The sequence below is a fragment of the Melospiza georgiana genome, chromosome 3 (assembly GCF_028018845.1).
Source record: "Melospiza georgiana isolate bMelGeo1 chromosome 3, bMelGeo1.pri, whole genome shotgun sequence".
In the NCBI taxonomy this organism is placed as follows: Eukaryota; Metazoa; Chordata; class Aves; order Passeriformes; family Passerellidae; genus Melospiza; species Melospiza georgiana.
Genome location: NC_080432.1, coordinates 111,253,533 through 111,270,459, shown reverse-complemented (window position 1 = coordinate 111,270,459; position 16,927 = coordinate 111,253,533). Strand labels below are relative to the sequence as shown.

General features: G+C 34.2%; 1 protein-coding gene across 1 annotated transcript in view; it reads right to left on the bottom strand.

The window, feature by feature from the left end:
* Positions 1–16,927, bottom strand: part of EYS (eyes shut homolog) — a 701,217-nt gene that overhangs the window by 614,217 nt on the left and 70,073 nt on the right. The window contains exons 7-8 of the mRNA XM_058021581.1: positions 5,086–5,190; positions 4,685–4,824 (exon numbers count right to left, since the gene is read on the bottom strand). Coding sequence (XP_057877564.1) covers positions 4,685–4,824; positions 5,086–5,190 — 245 coding nt within the window. The remainder of the gene's footprint in view (positions 1–4,684; positions 4,825–5,085; positions 5,191–16,927) is intronic.

Genomic DNA, 16,927 nt, shown 5'->3' with positions numbered 1-16,927 from the left:
ATCTCTTTAAAATGTCATTAAGATTTGTAATAATAACAGTCCTTGGCAGAAATATTTTAATATTCATTTGTCTTTGATTAAGTTTTAAATTGACCTTAAAATGAAGAGATTTTTGTTATGCTCTCTGTACTGAATTTTAGATTTACCTTGGGATACTTATTCATTATAACAACATATTGAAGGAAAATGCAATTCAATGTAATGCACTCAATGTAAACTCCTTCTATGGTATGGGAATTGTTATTTTTTTATTATTTTTATGTGTTTTCTTACTTTTGTGTTTATGTTTTTGCTGGATTTTATCCTGATGCTTACTATTTTCTCAAAGCTCAAATAAGCTCATACTCAAGAAAATCATCCAGAAAACCTTAGGCAACTAAGACAAATATTTCAATATTGCCACGTTACGTTTAATTTATTCTTATTAATTTTGATACTTTATACTGTGAAGAAAGGTGCTACCCTTTGAGGTGTTAGTGTAATCTAAAGATTTAAATTGAAATGAAAGCTATGGAATGTATTTAAATACAAATCTTATATTTTAACAGACCATAAAGAGGTCTATTCTTGTCAGTCTGACCATCATCCTTCTGTCTATGGCAAGTACTTTAACACAAATCTGCCTTTTTATGTAGTTGTGATAAAATGTAAGAATCCCTTTCTTCCAAAATCAACCAACAGACTTTATTTCAGCAAGAAAATATAATTAGACCTTAGAGCATTTTGTTCTTCTCCTATCTTTCCTTTGCAGGAATTGAGAGATATAACTACATGTCTGTCTCCTCTCTAAGTATCACGAATTGTCAAATGCTCAAAATAAGGCAGCAATCATTCTTTCCAACCCCTCTTTCATCTTAAATTCCATGGAATTCTCTTCACTTGGAAAGAAACTGAAGTTTACATAGATAAATGACCGCACACATATGTGTATTTTCCCCCAAGCATACAATTTTACTATAGTCTTCAGGTGTCATTATTGTAAAGTCAATTGTCCCTGAGTATTCAAATTTTTCCAGATGTGCAATTTTATTTAATCTGACCTATATTCTTTCCTAGACTGATGGTACACTAGGCAAGTAGATAAAATGTTTGTCTTAAAAATATTAAAAACAGAAACTGCCTTACTTTTACAGATGAGGAAACTTTGTAAAATTGCTTATAAGGACCAGAACAAACATGGAAGTGGCAGCTCTTCTAAATACTAAAAATATACTGAGCACATAGGTACTTCCATTGAAAAAGTTGGAACTATGGTCTTGACTGCAAATGGAACATGGGATCATGGCTCATAAAAAGAGAAAATTTTCCAGTAAAATATGCAAATGGAGCTCCATAAATTTCAGTATTATAAAGCTGTAAACAGACTCTGAGAGGAACTTTCACATTTGGTTTAGTTCCTAACTCATATGGGAATTATTTTTGACAAACCAAGCTGATGTCTGCTAAGCAAGTCTGTTTACATCTTAAAACTGAAAAGAGAATGAAATATAATTGTAAAGTAGTTTTTAATTCCTATTCCTTATTTCCTTTTAAAAAACAATAATACTGGTCAACATCTTGCAGTCTCCATAATTTATGGCTGCACTTTAGAATTTTTCATAGTAAGAGCTAAAGAAAACGATGATTTGTTAAGATTGTTGACAGAATCTTGAAAAATAAGTGTTTAAAGGGAAACAATAAAATTCTTAAGATCCAGCTGTACCCACTTAAAATAATCACACATAGAATCATAGAATTAAGTCTGAAAAAAACATTCAGGATCATTGAATCCGACCCTTGATCAAACACCGCCATGTCAGCTAAACTGTAACATCAATCTCACATCTGCTTGCTCCTTGAGCACCTCCAGGGACGGTGGCTCCACCACATCCCTGGGCAGAGGGAGCTGGTGGAGCCCAGAGTTTAACAGCCCTTTCTGTGGAGAAATTCTTCCTGGCATCCGACCTTAACCTCCTCTGGCACAGCTTGAGGCTGTGTCCTCTTGTCCTGTCCCTGGTTTCCTGGGAGAAGAGGCTGACCCCCACCTGGCCACAGCCTCCTTCCACCTAGTTGTAAAGAGTGAGAAGGTCTCCCCTGAGACTCTTTCTCCAGCCTAAACAGCCTCACCTCCCTCAGCTGCCCCACATAAGACTTACATTTCACACCCTTCACCAGCTTTGTTGCTTTTTTCTGGACACCCTCCAACACGTCAATATTTTTATTGAAGCGAGGGGCCCAGAACCTCTGAGGACACCTCTTCACTTGTGATTGTTTGGGTCACAGGCAGACATTCCTGTGTAAGTAAACAGGTATGCAAAACTGTTCAGGGATGCGGTGCCTCCATCACCGGAGGTTTTCAAAATGTGATTTATAATCTAACCACGGCTTTATTTTCCATGAAATGTTGGACTAGATGGTCTTATGAGATTCCTTCCTTCCTGGGCTGTTTTACGGTTCCGTGATTCTGTTACTTAGGCCTAGCATGTTGCACTACGATTATTTGTTATTGTGAGTGGTCTTATCAATTCTCTATGAGATCCTGTTAATAAAAACACTACAATTCGTAGCATGCATTGAGTATTCCAATGGAAAAAGAGATTTTTTTAATTCCTTTTCATGTCTACCTGAGTATATTACAGAAGAAAAGGTGTTATAAGACAAAATGGCTAAATTTGGTCCTGTTGGAAGTCACTAATTTAAAGATGAAAAAATTTTCTATTTATTTAGAGTTCTTTCATAACTCTTGAACCAGAACAAGCAGGCATTATCCTAATTACAAAGATTCGATTTTCAACTTTACAGGAAGATATCCCCTCTTAATCTGTTCACCTCAATTTTTTTGGATATTTGTTTGAAAAAAAATAAATTAAACACAACTGTAGTGCACTACTTGTTGGGCTGGGAAAGACAAAACCAAACCCTAATGCATTAATATCATTATATATTTATACAGAGATAGAAGACCCCAATTAATTACATCTATTTTCTGTTCAATAAGAAAATATTACAAATAGTAGCATTTTTTTCAATCTATTTTTCTGAATACAGAGGTAAAGCAGTTCAGCATAACAGAGATACCACTGAAAATGTAAATAAATGAAAGGATGAAAAAGTGTATACTTATTTTCTATCCAAAACAAATAAATTAAGAATTAAATACTGAATTATGAAATTTATTGATTAATAATAATTTTTAATTTTAAATTATTGTTCACACTATTTCAGAAATGCACTAAAATATTTGTTTGAATACAGCCTTTTGTTTTTTCCAAGAAGGAAATGATATCATTTTAATGATGTGTAAACTAAGAAAAGAAGTAAACTCAAGTATATAAATCGATTATTTTGTTTTCTCTTCTTTTTCCCATTAGAAAATCTACTAAATATTCACATTACATGCAAATCAAGCGTCTCATACAGTGAGTGTATATTGATACATATATATCCATATGTATATATATAATTACTTTTTTCCCCATATGACATTTATTATAATCTTTGTATGAATAAATTAAATATGTCAGGGATTTTAAGTGAATATTACAGTAAAATGTTTCACTAGCTCCTGTCAGCATCCTTGGCACACCATCACTTCCATGCTGACTGGCCATAATGATGATTGCACCATTATGATGCTATGCCATGTACCTGCCAATATATTTGCACTCAGTATGACACTTTAAATCATAAAAATGTTAACATTTACCAGATGCTGAACAATTTAAGTATAAACCTTTGAGCCAGTGAGTTTTTCAGTGCTATATTTCATGTTCACTAATCAGTGTCCACTCATGGACTTGAAGGTGACATAAATTTTGATTGTTCTTTGTAAATATGTTGTCTACTAATCATAGTATATTTTTATGGTGCATATATTTCAATAAAAGAATTGCTAAAGCCTGTAAAACACCCATTATCATGTTTGTGTACTGGTTTGGAAGGCTAAATAGCATTATACACAGAGCTTTTAAAATAGCTATCATAATAAAAAGTGCAGCAGTATTTTAGTTTAACCTATACCAAAATCTCATAGCCCACCCTAATATGAATGAATCCTTCCCAAATGCAATTTAAAAGGTCGTAAGGGATTGCAAAAAGGATACAACAAATACATTTCTTCTACAAAACTTTGAAAGTGTAAAAGTAGTTTTCATTTCCATATGTTGTGAACATTGAAGAGTAGCTTGCAAGGTAAATTTAGATTTTTCTAATAGCCTTTTCATCTCCCATTGAAGTATAATTAGTCTTGCCTTTTTTTTGTTGAATGTAATTTGTTATTTTTGTTTGTAATGGAAATGAAACTTCTATCATTCTTTCTGTGCATTGCTGTACCATCAGCCCTCTATCTGGTAACTTTTATACACGTGAAAGATTGCAAAAAGATTTTGCCTAAAGTTTTCAAGTTGCAGAATACAGCAGCAGCAAATAGGGGACAGAAGGAGACATCAGTGACAAAACATAAAAAACAAGAAAGGCAGAGCTCAGACATTGCATGGTTTGTTGGACGGTGACCAGACTAGTCAGATCACACACTTTTACATGCATATGTGACACAGGAAAATAAAAATTAGCATGAGAATATTTCAAGAGTGGGTACTGTGTTTAGGAAACCAGTGCAAAATGATGCTTCATCAGCTCACTGCTATTAGAATAAGTTGTTTGATTTTCCAAAAGTTGCTGGGGGGAATAGATCACTTTATCCTACCTCTGTGTTTCCAATACATGGTGATAAACATGTGTAATTAAATCCATGAGATTTATCCATACACACTGCTCCTGGGGCACAGCTTCTATTGTTGAATAAGCAGGCATCAATATCGAGTTCACATCTTTCACCTTCAAAACCTGCACCACAAAGAGAATGTTTAATCACAGTTCATTCAGAATATTGACATTATGTCTGTTCAGGGTGTTAGCAGTTAACACCACTCTACTAGAGTTATTTGGCAGTTTTATTTTGTGAACAAAGAGAAAAAGTGCTTTTCTTCATAAAAATGTTCACTGCATTTGTTGACATACAGTGCTATTTTTATGTTGCTACTTCTTAACATAAATATTTGGATGACATTTTATTTGTTTTGTTAGAAAAAATTATCAATGACTCACCTATAGGGCAAGTGCATTTAAAATGATCTTCATAGGCAATACATGTTCCTCCATTTTCGCACGAATTGGAACCACAGCTGTCGATTTGCACCTCACAGAATTCTCCTGAAATAGGAAAAAAGTCCTAAAATTATTAGGAATTAATATCACTTTCTTAAGAAAACACTGTAAGTCATATTAGTAATATTGATAGAATAACTTCCTTGAAGTAAGATCTCTGGGATATTGGTTGAAGGTCTTGAGTATGTTTTCACACTTTTTTTTTTTTTTTTGCTTCACTTATACCTATAAAAAATGGATTTCAGTGTTTCAAAAAAGGTCAAACCAAAAATATTTTTTCAGCATTTGGAACAATTTAGGATGTATCCAGAAGGTGATACAGAGCTGAAGAGGGGAGATTTTCCCTGGAAATAATTAGCTGAAACTGAGGTAATGCCCTATTATTTACATTTCACTATGCATTTTCTGAGCTCTGTGTTGGCTAGGAAAAATTTATCACATTTATTCGAGGTAACCTTTAGTGTGATTCACTGAACAACTTGCTCATTTAGCTGAAAACTGCTTTTAGCTCAGCAGGAAGAATAATTAAACTTGTAACTGGACAGTTCTAAAAAAATGGACTGAAGAGATGTAGATCTCATGGAATGTGATATGAATCAATAAGAAGACCATCAGGTTTACCATTAGTCTTGAAAGACAACTAGATTTGACAAAAACAAAGCACTTTCACTTATTCTTTTGGGTACTGAAAACAATTTATTGAATTCTCTATATATATTCTTGATTTTCTTCCTTGTTATTGGTGTGCTTTTTGTTGCTTTCCTTGATTTTTTTTAATTTACTATTTTTACAGCAGGAATTTGGAGTGGGGAGGGGGCAGAGGGGGAGCAGGGGCAGTTTCCAAATTTAGAAAAAATAAAGAATAGAGAAAAAAATCTGTAATGCTGAGAAAAGTAGAAGAAGTTCAGGAGTTTTGAGGTATTTTGAAGAGGAAAACTTCAGAGTCTTCAATAAGTGTAAATTACTGATGCTTTTACCAGCAACTTGTTTGTAATCAGTGTTAGTTTATGGCTTAAGCAGAAAACATAGAAGAGCTGTACAGGAGAAAAATGTTTGGAAGGAATATACAAGAAGTGTGGATAATTTCTTAAAGCAGATAATTTACCCTGTTAAATTTCAAGGCAGAAGTTAGTATTTTATTTGAAATTCTTCCTTTGTCAAAAAAGGGAATAAAGTTACTTCAAATAACGAAATTGTTTTAAAATTTTTATATCTATCTTTTTGATCTAAAGCTAGAGCCATCAGGAAAACACAACTTAATAAGATAAAATTTGGTAAGAAATGACTATGTCTCTTCTTCAATATTTTCTGCCAATTTCATTCACTTTTATTATGCTGGAATGGAGTCTCAAGACCTAAAGACTGCTTCTCATGGACTTCTGTAAAATCAAACAGGAATATGTTGTGATTTGTTGGCCAAAAATCTCTATTTTGGGCCAACAGGTGCTAAACCACAAGTGCAATCTCATGTTTTTACATTTTTTACATACAGGTTGACCAGCATGCTTTTAAGGATTTTTAACATTTACTCTATCCTTTCAGTTCTAAGTTAAAAATCATCCACTGATAACATCTATCAATATTTTAATAGCCAAGATTATATTTTATTATAAATATAAAGTTTACTGAGTTAAAAATGTTTTCAATAATACATAATAATAGAGAACATAGGAAAATAGGAAATTAGATGTTTCTTGCTATTTATTATTATTATAATATGTAATATTACATGGGAAACTATGGGCAACCTGACCTTCCATATACAAGATTCTCATTTGCTCTGTTCATATTGGCTCTAATGGTAACCCAAAGTATCTGCATTTCTTGGGAGATTTCATCATGATGAATACTTTTACAAAGCCACTTTTCCTGTAATAGTGGCCAGCAAAGAGGCATGCTAACACATAAATAGATATTTTCATCCCAAAAGCAACTGGATGTGCTTCTGAAGCTGCAATCTCGTAGGAATTGTGGGGTTTCATTTGTTTTGGTTTTTTTTAATGAGGTTTGGAAGGCAAAATCAGGAGCAAAAAAAAAAAAAAGAGAAAAAACTTCAACTCAATATGTATTTTGGACCAATTTTTTTCATGTTTATTCATGAGGATGGAATTGTCTTGTCCAAGAAACCCTTATGAATAAATATTAGTGCAACCCAACAGGCTTTAAGAATTATTTTGCTATAAATCTGAAATTCCTATAGTGGCTGTATCCTTTAAGCAAACTTTATGACTTTTCCCTGCCACAATGAGGTCAAGAAAACCTAGTAAATTCAAACTGTTATAGAATTTATTGGAATCTGAATACTGCTGAGAAATGCATAATTTATGGTATTAAAGTCTGATTAAGTGATAAATGGATATCAGGAGAGATCTCCACAGTAATCCACTTAGCTTTTAATGCCTAATTATCACTTCATAGTGAGTAAGGGCTGAGTAATTGAGAAATGCAGTACTTAGAGAACTCAAACAAGATTTTTGTGCACAATTAAGCATGTTATTCTCCTATTAGGAATAGGTTCAGCAGGCCCAAGGAACAAAGGGGAAAATAAAGAAATTTTACAACATTAGGAGGAGGGAAAAAATTTGATTCAAGACTACTTATTAACTACTGCTGCAATGTTTATTTTTGTAAATGACCTTATACATTATTTATCTAAGAATGTGTTCTTAAAAGATAAATTCTTTAATTATTTTCCTTAATTTTCTTTTACCACCAGTATATTTAGAGGACACTTTCTTGTCCTCCTTGGTTCTTGCTCTTTTAATTTCCATCTTATCTTTAGATTTTCTAACTCCATCCATACACACACATGTAATTTCTCTATGTTCCTTTTATGCAGCTTCCAACTTCCACTGTCTGTGTATGGTGGAATGAGACATTTAATTGCATTAACACACTAAACCTAAAAGAATATACCTTACTTCTCATTTGTGTATTTGTTAGCTTAGAATCCATGATTAGCTAAAACAACTGCGTAGCTCTGCGGTTCATACCAGCCAGCTACAAAACAGATAAATTAGTGTACTTATGTCTATACCTGAAATTAAACTTACTAGTGTACTTAAATAAATAACCACAAATAACCTTATCCAGGTAAAATTCACCAAACAATTCTAAAGAGGCTGAAATGTGACATTGCTGAAATGAAGAAACATCAGTAGAACAAGGAATCTTTTAAATAGAGTTTGGTACCAGAAGAAGGAAAGATGGCAAATTCAATACAAATTCTAAAAGTCATTTGAGGGTTTTTTCCCAATAGCCCTGCAGAACAACACTGCTTTTTCTAGCAATAGACCATAACCTTTGCATTAAATTTGCAAGAACTGAGGGTCATCAGACTTTCTTGCAATGATGTTTTACTTGGCCTAATTGTGACAATAGCTTTTTTCTTCTGATTTGCTTTGATTTTTTTTATCTTTACATGGAATAACCATAGGTTTAGATAAATAAGAACAAGTAGAAATTATAACTACAATTGCATTTACTAGCCTAATGCAGTGCTGTATACAAATAGAGGGCTGGTATCATAACAAGAGACCTTGAGAACAGGGGCACAGGATGTGATGTGGGGAACACTGCAGTGATCAGAGATGGTGGACCCCATAACAACAGGCAACTCACCAGTGCCCAGTTAAAGAATGAAGACTTCTATTTGGACAAAACTGGTCTGAAGGCTAACAAAAAGCGCAAAGAAATTTTATTTAATATACTTTAGACCCACCATAAAATGTAAATTAGGATCTAAAATAGAACTGCAGTCCAATGGAAAAAAATGTGTAAGTGGACAAATAGAAATGACCCCAAGTGGATCCTGGAGAAGAAGAAGAAACCACCAGTATGATTGTCCATTCCTTCCAGTGAAAGAATATAGATTCTGCAACACTGCTTCCAACAGCAGTACTATGAAATCATTGACCTTAAAGCCTGGAGGAGGAGGGAAAAGGGTGAGAATTATATCATAAAAAGGGAGATAAACTATGAATTATGTTGCAACTGTATACCACTTGTTTCCTGCAGCAATTAGATTTGCCCTGAAAATTATTTAAATTTTAATATTTCAGTTACATCACCAATACATTTCTGGCTTTATGTGCATATATGGTGTGCTTCTACCCTGCACATAACAAAGATTTTCAACATAAGGAAATCATTTAGAGGCTTATATACCATTAAGTCTGACTTACTCACATATGTCTCTGACGGTTCTTAAAAAGAATATAACTCACAGTTCCATTCTGTATAGTACAGTGTAGTAAAGACAGAATTTCTAGTGTGTTTCATTTGTAATTCACCCAAAAATTTTAACCTATAAAACAGAATTTGAAGTCCCTCAGACTTTGGCTGCACTTATGCTTGCTAGAGATATTTTTAGTTTTATGTGATCTTCTTTAGTCTATTTTTGTATTCTGCTCTAGTCTATTTTTGTACTTCCACTCTCAATTTAATATTCTTCCTTTTTTTTTTTCTGGAACTATGTTAATAATCAGTGGGCTTATAAAGAGTGTATAGAGATGATCTACAGTAAACATTTTTAATTTGTTATGTTGCATGGTAGCAAGTTTATCAAACAAAAAGAGTACATGATGTAACACAATGCACAAGCACTGGATTGTATCATAATTATTTTTTAATGTTTTTTCTCCAAAGTAATTTTATGAAGCTAAAACTCAAGATTTTTTTCTATGTTTTTTTGTTCACTGATTTAGAAGGCAGTTGTAACACCCAATTAGATTTATTGCCTACGTATATACATGTGCACATGCTGAAATAATCATAGAACCATTGCTTTTCAACCATTGAAACCAATAAGATAGTAGGAACTTCAAAAAATATGCTCTTTGGCACAGCATGGACAGTTAAGGTTCACTCTCTGAAATGTTGGCTTTTACATCCATGCTATTGCACTATTGGTCATAAAAAAATTCAACTTCTGTTGTATGATTTGTCTCATCCTGAACTCAGTCCAAAAGGCATCATATGAGTGGAGGCCTCTAAAATTCTCAGCTCTTTCCATGTATCTTAAAGATATCAAAGAGTGAAAAGCCTGGCACAGACATTGTAAGCACTTAAAAATTACATGTTTTATGTCGCTTCCTGGAACTTTACATTTATTTATTTATTTTCAAATACATTAAATCCACTGAGAGTAATATTTATTGGAACCATTAGATAGGTTTCCATGGATTCAGAATATTTCCTTATTTTCCCTTAGACCTGTGTAGAACTGTGCAGATAAATCTAGGTGGTTTTCTAAGTAAATTAATTTCAGTGAATGAGAAAAGAATTTTAAATATGAGAAATAAAAACCTGATCTGACATTCACACATGTAGATGTTCAAAGTTCTGCCTGACAGCCAAATAATCAAGCTTAAATGATTTGGTTTCAACATTAGAAAAACCTCTTTTATAAACTAGCTAGCATAAATATTCAAATGAAGATTTATTTAAGATTAATATGTGTGTTTTTCCAATCTTCTTAGAACAGACTATAATTGTATACTGATAAAAGAAATATTTTATCTACAGCTAAACATTAAAGAAAGGATAACATCATTGTTTGTTACCGGGCTTGCAAGGGTCTTTCAGGGGTGAAGAGATAGACGAGAATCTTGACCTCATGTTCAGAAGGCTGGATTTATTATTTTATGATATATATTACATTATAACTAGACTAATGTTTTGCGGAGAAAAGAAGAAACTTCACAACTTTATAAAAGTTGTAAAGCTCGGTATGTTTATTTACGACGCGTGCCAGACACAAGTCTCCCAACAAGGCATGCGTACCTCTGAAGACCTCAGGTCTTCCTTTATCCCCCTTCCAAATGCATATGCGTACAGTTTCACAATAAGTTCATACATATTCATTCTGTGTGACATTTAGCACCAGTTCTTCTTTATCAAAGGAATTTCTAAGTCGGGGGCAAATCGACTTTGTGGTCTTTTCTGTTTTTCTTTTTCTGTCTCCTTGCTGTCTCGGCATGCGAGTTCTTCCTTCAGCTTTGGCTTCACAGACTTTTCACTTCTCTTAGACACTTCACCTAATTCAGAATGGATCTTTACTCTGTCTCATTAATAGGAATAGAGAGAAAAGTCTCAGAAGCTTGCTAAGCTAAGAATAGAAAAGGAATCAATAATAAAGAAGCTCTTTCTGATTGCGTCCCAGAGAGAGCTTGGTTCTTGATTGGCCCTTAATTGTACACATGCAACATGGGCCAACCACAGGTGCACCCGTTGCATTCCACAGCAGCAGATAACCATTGTTTACATTCCTTTCCTGGGGCCTCAGCTTCCCAGAAGAGGGAAAAATCCTAGAGAAAGGATTTTTCACAAAAGATGTCTGTGACAATTGTTCTCATTGGTGAATGTATTTTTGCTATAGGTGGGTTGAGGAAACACCAAACTGGAAAATACTCACCAACTGTAGATGAAATCTCGCCGAATTTTTTAGACTAAATTATTAAATTTTATATTTCTAAAGTGCATCATACTGAAATTGCACATTCATTGATTATCACTACCATATCCCTGCATTTAATGAAAAAATTAAAAATTATACAGCCATCTGAAATGGCAGCTGGTATCAGAAGGAGCATATTTATCTACCGCGGTATTTGAAAAATAATCTAAAAATATTTATTTTGTTGAAATTTGCAGGTTAAATTATATTTTTTCTGTTATTTTACTACCAAAATCCTTGGTATTTCATTTTAGGATGGTGTTTCACAAATCCCTGCAAAGAACAGTTATTCTTCTGAGAGAAAAAAATTAAGGTAAACCCAAGAACAATGCAATAATAATTTTGTAATGACACAGCTTTGCTAATTAACATATCAAGGAGATAGTTTTCATTATCTCATGAAAAACAAGAATTTATTGGGGTTGGAGATAACAATTCCAAGATCGATTAGATTTTGATTAGGTGCAAGTGGTTAGGCATATTTACACTATATCATGTGCCAATGTTCTAGTAAACTATTTCCTTTTTTGGGAAAGCAACATAACATTTTCAACATAAAGACATGCATGTCCAATAGGTAAAGCAGCCAAAATAAAACACTGAGGTTCATTAGGTAGTGTCCCATCTTCATAGACTAAGGGGATACAAACTATAATAGGAATATTTTCCAGCTCAATTAAGCATTATTATGCTTATGCTCAAAATTTACCAGCTATTATAATTTATTTACATGGAGCTGAATTTAAAGCTTTCACTGACCACAGTCAGCTTATGACTTAGTGCAGTTGTCTACTACTGCATGAATTATACACAGTCAAATGAAAAATATGCAGTTAAAATTTTGCCTTCTCCTGGTTTAAAATGCAACTAATCATTTAAGGGCACTTAGGAATAGTCCTTTCTTAAAGTTCTTCTGCAACTGTTGGTTAAGCACAGTCTTTAGCTGAGTTGCTTTTTACAGCATGTCTTTAAATTTGTTTGAGATGTATTTTAATAACCTTGGCTCCTAAATGAACTCATTATTCTGGAACAGAAAATTAGACTTTTGACCATTTAATAGATTATCTGTCCTTTCTCTTAGCTGCATTCAGGATTTAGATGGAAATCTGGTCATAAAGATTCATCTCTTGGCAAAGTCTTTTGCAGACCTTTTGTTCAAAGAGTCTCTTATTCTTTTGTGAAGGTTTTGTTTCTTTGTTTTGTTGGTTGGTCAAAGTGCCCTTTATATGTCTCATTAAAAATCTGGTTCATATAAAAACTACAACAGGTTACAAGGAGAATATGCAAAACAATTTTCATGCCTGGAACACAGAATGTTCATCTAGCTTGATCCTTTTTCCCTCATCCTAAGTGAAGTATGAAATAACATAGAACAGTCATTTACAGAGACACCCACTGAGAGAGGGCAGATTACAGAAAGAGAATTCCTACCTAGCCTGGATAAAAAAGCACCATACTTGGAGGTCCCTCGGCTCTCTGTAAGACACTTGAACATCGCCCTTAGGTTCCAGAGAGGAGGTGAAGCTTTTTTAAGTTTTAGAAAATATTCCTTGGCAAATTGGGTCTAAATATTTAGATACAAGGATTCTGGATTGAGATTAAGATAATAGTTTATAAACCCAGAGTAAAGATAAATATCAGTGCACTGAGGCAACAGTCCAAATTTGGGTGGGTGACATAAAGATTGATCATGGGATAATAGAATAGATTGGGTTGGAAGAGACCTTTAAAGATCATTTAGTCAAAGCCTCCTGCAATGAGCTGGGACACCTTTTACTCAAGTTACTCCAACTTGTCCTTGAATACTTCTAGAGATGGGACATTTATCCCATCTCTGGGCAACCTGGTCCAGTGATTCACAGCTCTTATTCTGAAAAATTCCTTCCTTATATGTAGTGTAAATGTATTGTCTTTCAATTTAAAGCCATTCCCCCTTCTCATTGCTACAGACCCTTGTAAAAAGCTCCTGTCCAGGTTTTTTGGGATTTTTTTGGGGTTTTTTTTGGTTTTTTTTTTGGTTGGTAAAATGCAGTATTGAAAGGCCTCAATGAGGTGTTTAGAGATTCTTTTCTCCAAGCTGAACAACCCCAACCCTCTTATCCTTTCCTCATAGGAGAATTGTTCCAGAACTGTCCTCTGTACTGGCTCCATGTCCTTTCTGTGCTGAGGGCTATAGGACTGGATGCAGCACTCTGATGTAAATTCAATATTATTTTATGTTCTTATCTGAATTGTTCTGATCTGAAAGGTAAAGTAAACCTCCTATGTAGAGTCTATACTAAATTGATGGCAAATGCTGAGGAGAAAGGTACCATGAAAACAAATCTAATGAAGTCAAATATTTTGAAGGAACACATGTGCAAAGTGAGATGCCTCAGTAAATAGAAATGGAGGTAAGTATATTGCAGAAAAAGTAAACCTGAGTAATTCAGAGTGTCCCAGATTGAGGACCAAAGTTAGAAGCTGTTGCTGATGTAAGTTTCTGATGTGATTCCGGTTAAAAAAAACCCAAATAAACAAAACCAAAAAAAGGATAGTTCCTGAAGTGCCCAAGAAATCTGCTTATTTGACAAAAGAAATATATATATATTTACTCAGCTGAAGTAATGATTTAAGTCTTTAACAAAGTGGTATTGTATATCATATTTCAACAGAATGCATTTGGGTTGTTTTTTGGTTTTTTTTTTAATAGAAGGAGCAACTACTGACCACAAAGGTTGAAATATAGCATAAGAAAGTCTAGATTATTTAGTTCATAGATTAACATTATTCCAACTTCAGTGGAGATAGAGTAGGCTATGCCAGCTAATGATTTTGTACATTGTGTCTGAGAAAAAGGAAGCAATATAGGATTCACCTGGTTATCCATACTTTAAAGAGGATATTTGATACTCAAAGCTAAAAGATGTAAGTCTGAGGTCTTTAAAAGAACTAAAATAGAGCTACAGAGATCAGCTTTGTAATGAAAACAGTCACTAGATCTACACTATAGTATTATTCATCTTTCCAATGCATTATATATTTTTAAACATGCTAAAATTATATCTACACTGCCTGCCTTATCACGTTTTAAACCCATTAGTGTGATAGGTGATTTGTAATGCTGTTGACAGTTTTTGTACCTTGATAATATCTGAAATTGTGTACTTGGCTGAGTAAACACAGGTTCAGATGAGAAGCAGAAAATAATGTCTCTATGGTTATTATAGTAAATTAGCTTTTTTAAACACTTCAACTTGTTCAGAAGATTTTTTTACTGATTTTGCATAAAACGACTACATCACTCGTGTTTCCTATTGATGATGTGATGTTTTTATCAGGGTGATATATAGCTATGTCCATGTTCACTGTCTATGCAACTACCTCTCTGAATGTTTAGAGAAAGCTACAGTTTCCCTTGTCACTAACAGCAGATTTATATATTTGGGAATATGAATGAATTATGCAGTGATGTTCTCAAAAAGAGACTTACAAATTATCCACAGAGAAAAAAAACCCCAAAAACCAACCTTTTAATTTTTACTCTAAATTAATAAAAAAGGAAAAATTTAGACATCAATATCTGTAAACCCATAAGCGCCAGACAAACTAAATAAAATCAGCATAGTTCTAACTCCTTGACAGGTAAATCTTTGAGTTGTATGCCTTAGTAAAAGGAGGCATGGTAGGTTGGTAGGAACTGGGAAGCAGGAGAATAAAATGGTAGGCTGGGTTATATGCACCTGGACTTGAGGTCAGACTTTCACAGGAACACATTGTGAACAAGAAACTCTCCGGCTATGTCCCTGAAACTTTGCTACTTTTAAAATATTCAGTCAGTTATGTAAATTTCTTCTTTAGTTTGAGTTCTGGGCTAATAGTCCCAGAAAGTCAAATACAAGTCAGCTTGTTCTTCTCTTAAAAAGTACAAGGTTGATAGAGATGGGTGAAAGTAATTTTTGGAGTTCATGAGCAGATGTAGCTCTCTGAAAAATTCCATATGCCAAGTTTAAGGGTGTATTTTAAAGCATGTCTTTTAGTCTAGATCTTTACTAATTATATGCTTAGAAATCCAGACCTTGATACAGCCGTGTTTCTTAAAACAAACAGCATCTTTGGGTTAACCATAGCTATTCTTAATGAACAAAAATTCCATTAAAATTGCTACTTACTCAAATGGGCAAAATCACTGTGCACAGCAAATTAAACCAGAAACTGAACTATTAGGAAATACTAATATACTCATAATTATCTGCCTGCACTGGGAGCATCTTGTTCCATTTTAAAAGCAGGGAGAACTTAAATACTGATATTACATTTCTCCTTGAATTTTCATGTAGAATGTTTTTATAGTCTTTTGGCTGTTCATGCAATTGCTGCATGCCAAAATATTAGAAGTATTTCCAGCACAAAGTTTCAATAGCTTTAGTATTTTGTGTGGAAATTAGGACCTGAGGTAAAAATGTTGACTTAAACTACTGTAGATGAGAGTCTGCTTGGAGTAATTACAAGTATGCTACAACATCAGACATTAGCCCTAGTCCTCATTTATTGTCCAGGAGTTTATCTGCTTCATATTAAATATTATGCCAGTATGGATAATGCGTCCTTTTTATTTTTTCGTTGTTTACTTCTCTATCCTTTCATTGCAATTAGTACTGTCAAATGCCCTGGATGGACTGAAACTGTTGCGTTTTCATGTAATTCATCTTGCTATCATCTTAGGTTAGAGTTCTTAGTACAGATCAGGGTCTTATAACACACTTTCTGGTGAGGCGTCACCTTGAGTCCTGGGTGCAGTTTTTGCTTTGGACATCACAATATGAGATGGATACAAAGCTGTTGGAGAGCATCCAAAGAAGGGCCACAGTAAGGTGAAAGGGCTTAGAAGGGAAACCATATGGAAAGGAGCTGAAATCACTTGGTCTGTTCAGAAGAGGGGAGACCTCCATGCGATTTGCAGCATCCTCACACAGGGAAGACAAGGGCAGGTACCAACTTCTTCTCTGTGGTGACCAGTGACAGGACCCAAGCGAATGACATGTTGAGGAAGGTTTAGGTTGAATATGAGGAGAAGGTTCTTCCCCCAAAGGGTGGCTGGGCACTTCACTATGCTTTCCAGGGAACTGGTCACAGCACCAAGCCTGACAGCACTCAAGAAGTGTTTGTAAAATGTTCTCAGGCACGTGGTGTGATTTTGGTGTGGTCCTGTGCAGAGCCAGGACTTGGGCATGGTGATCTTTGTGGTCCCTTCCAATTCAGTACATGTCATCCTTCTGATGTATGCAGTCAGTGTAACTCATGTTTTTTCTTGGAATTTTACTGGCTTTGGGAGAGACCTGCATT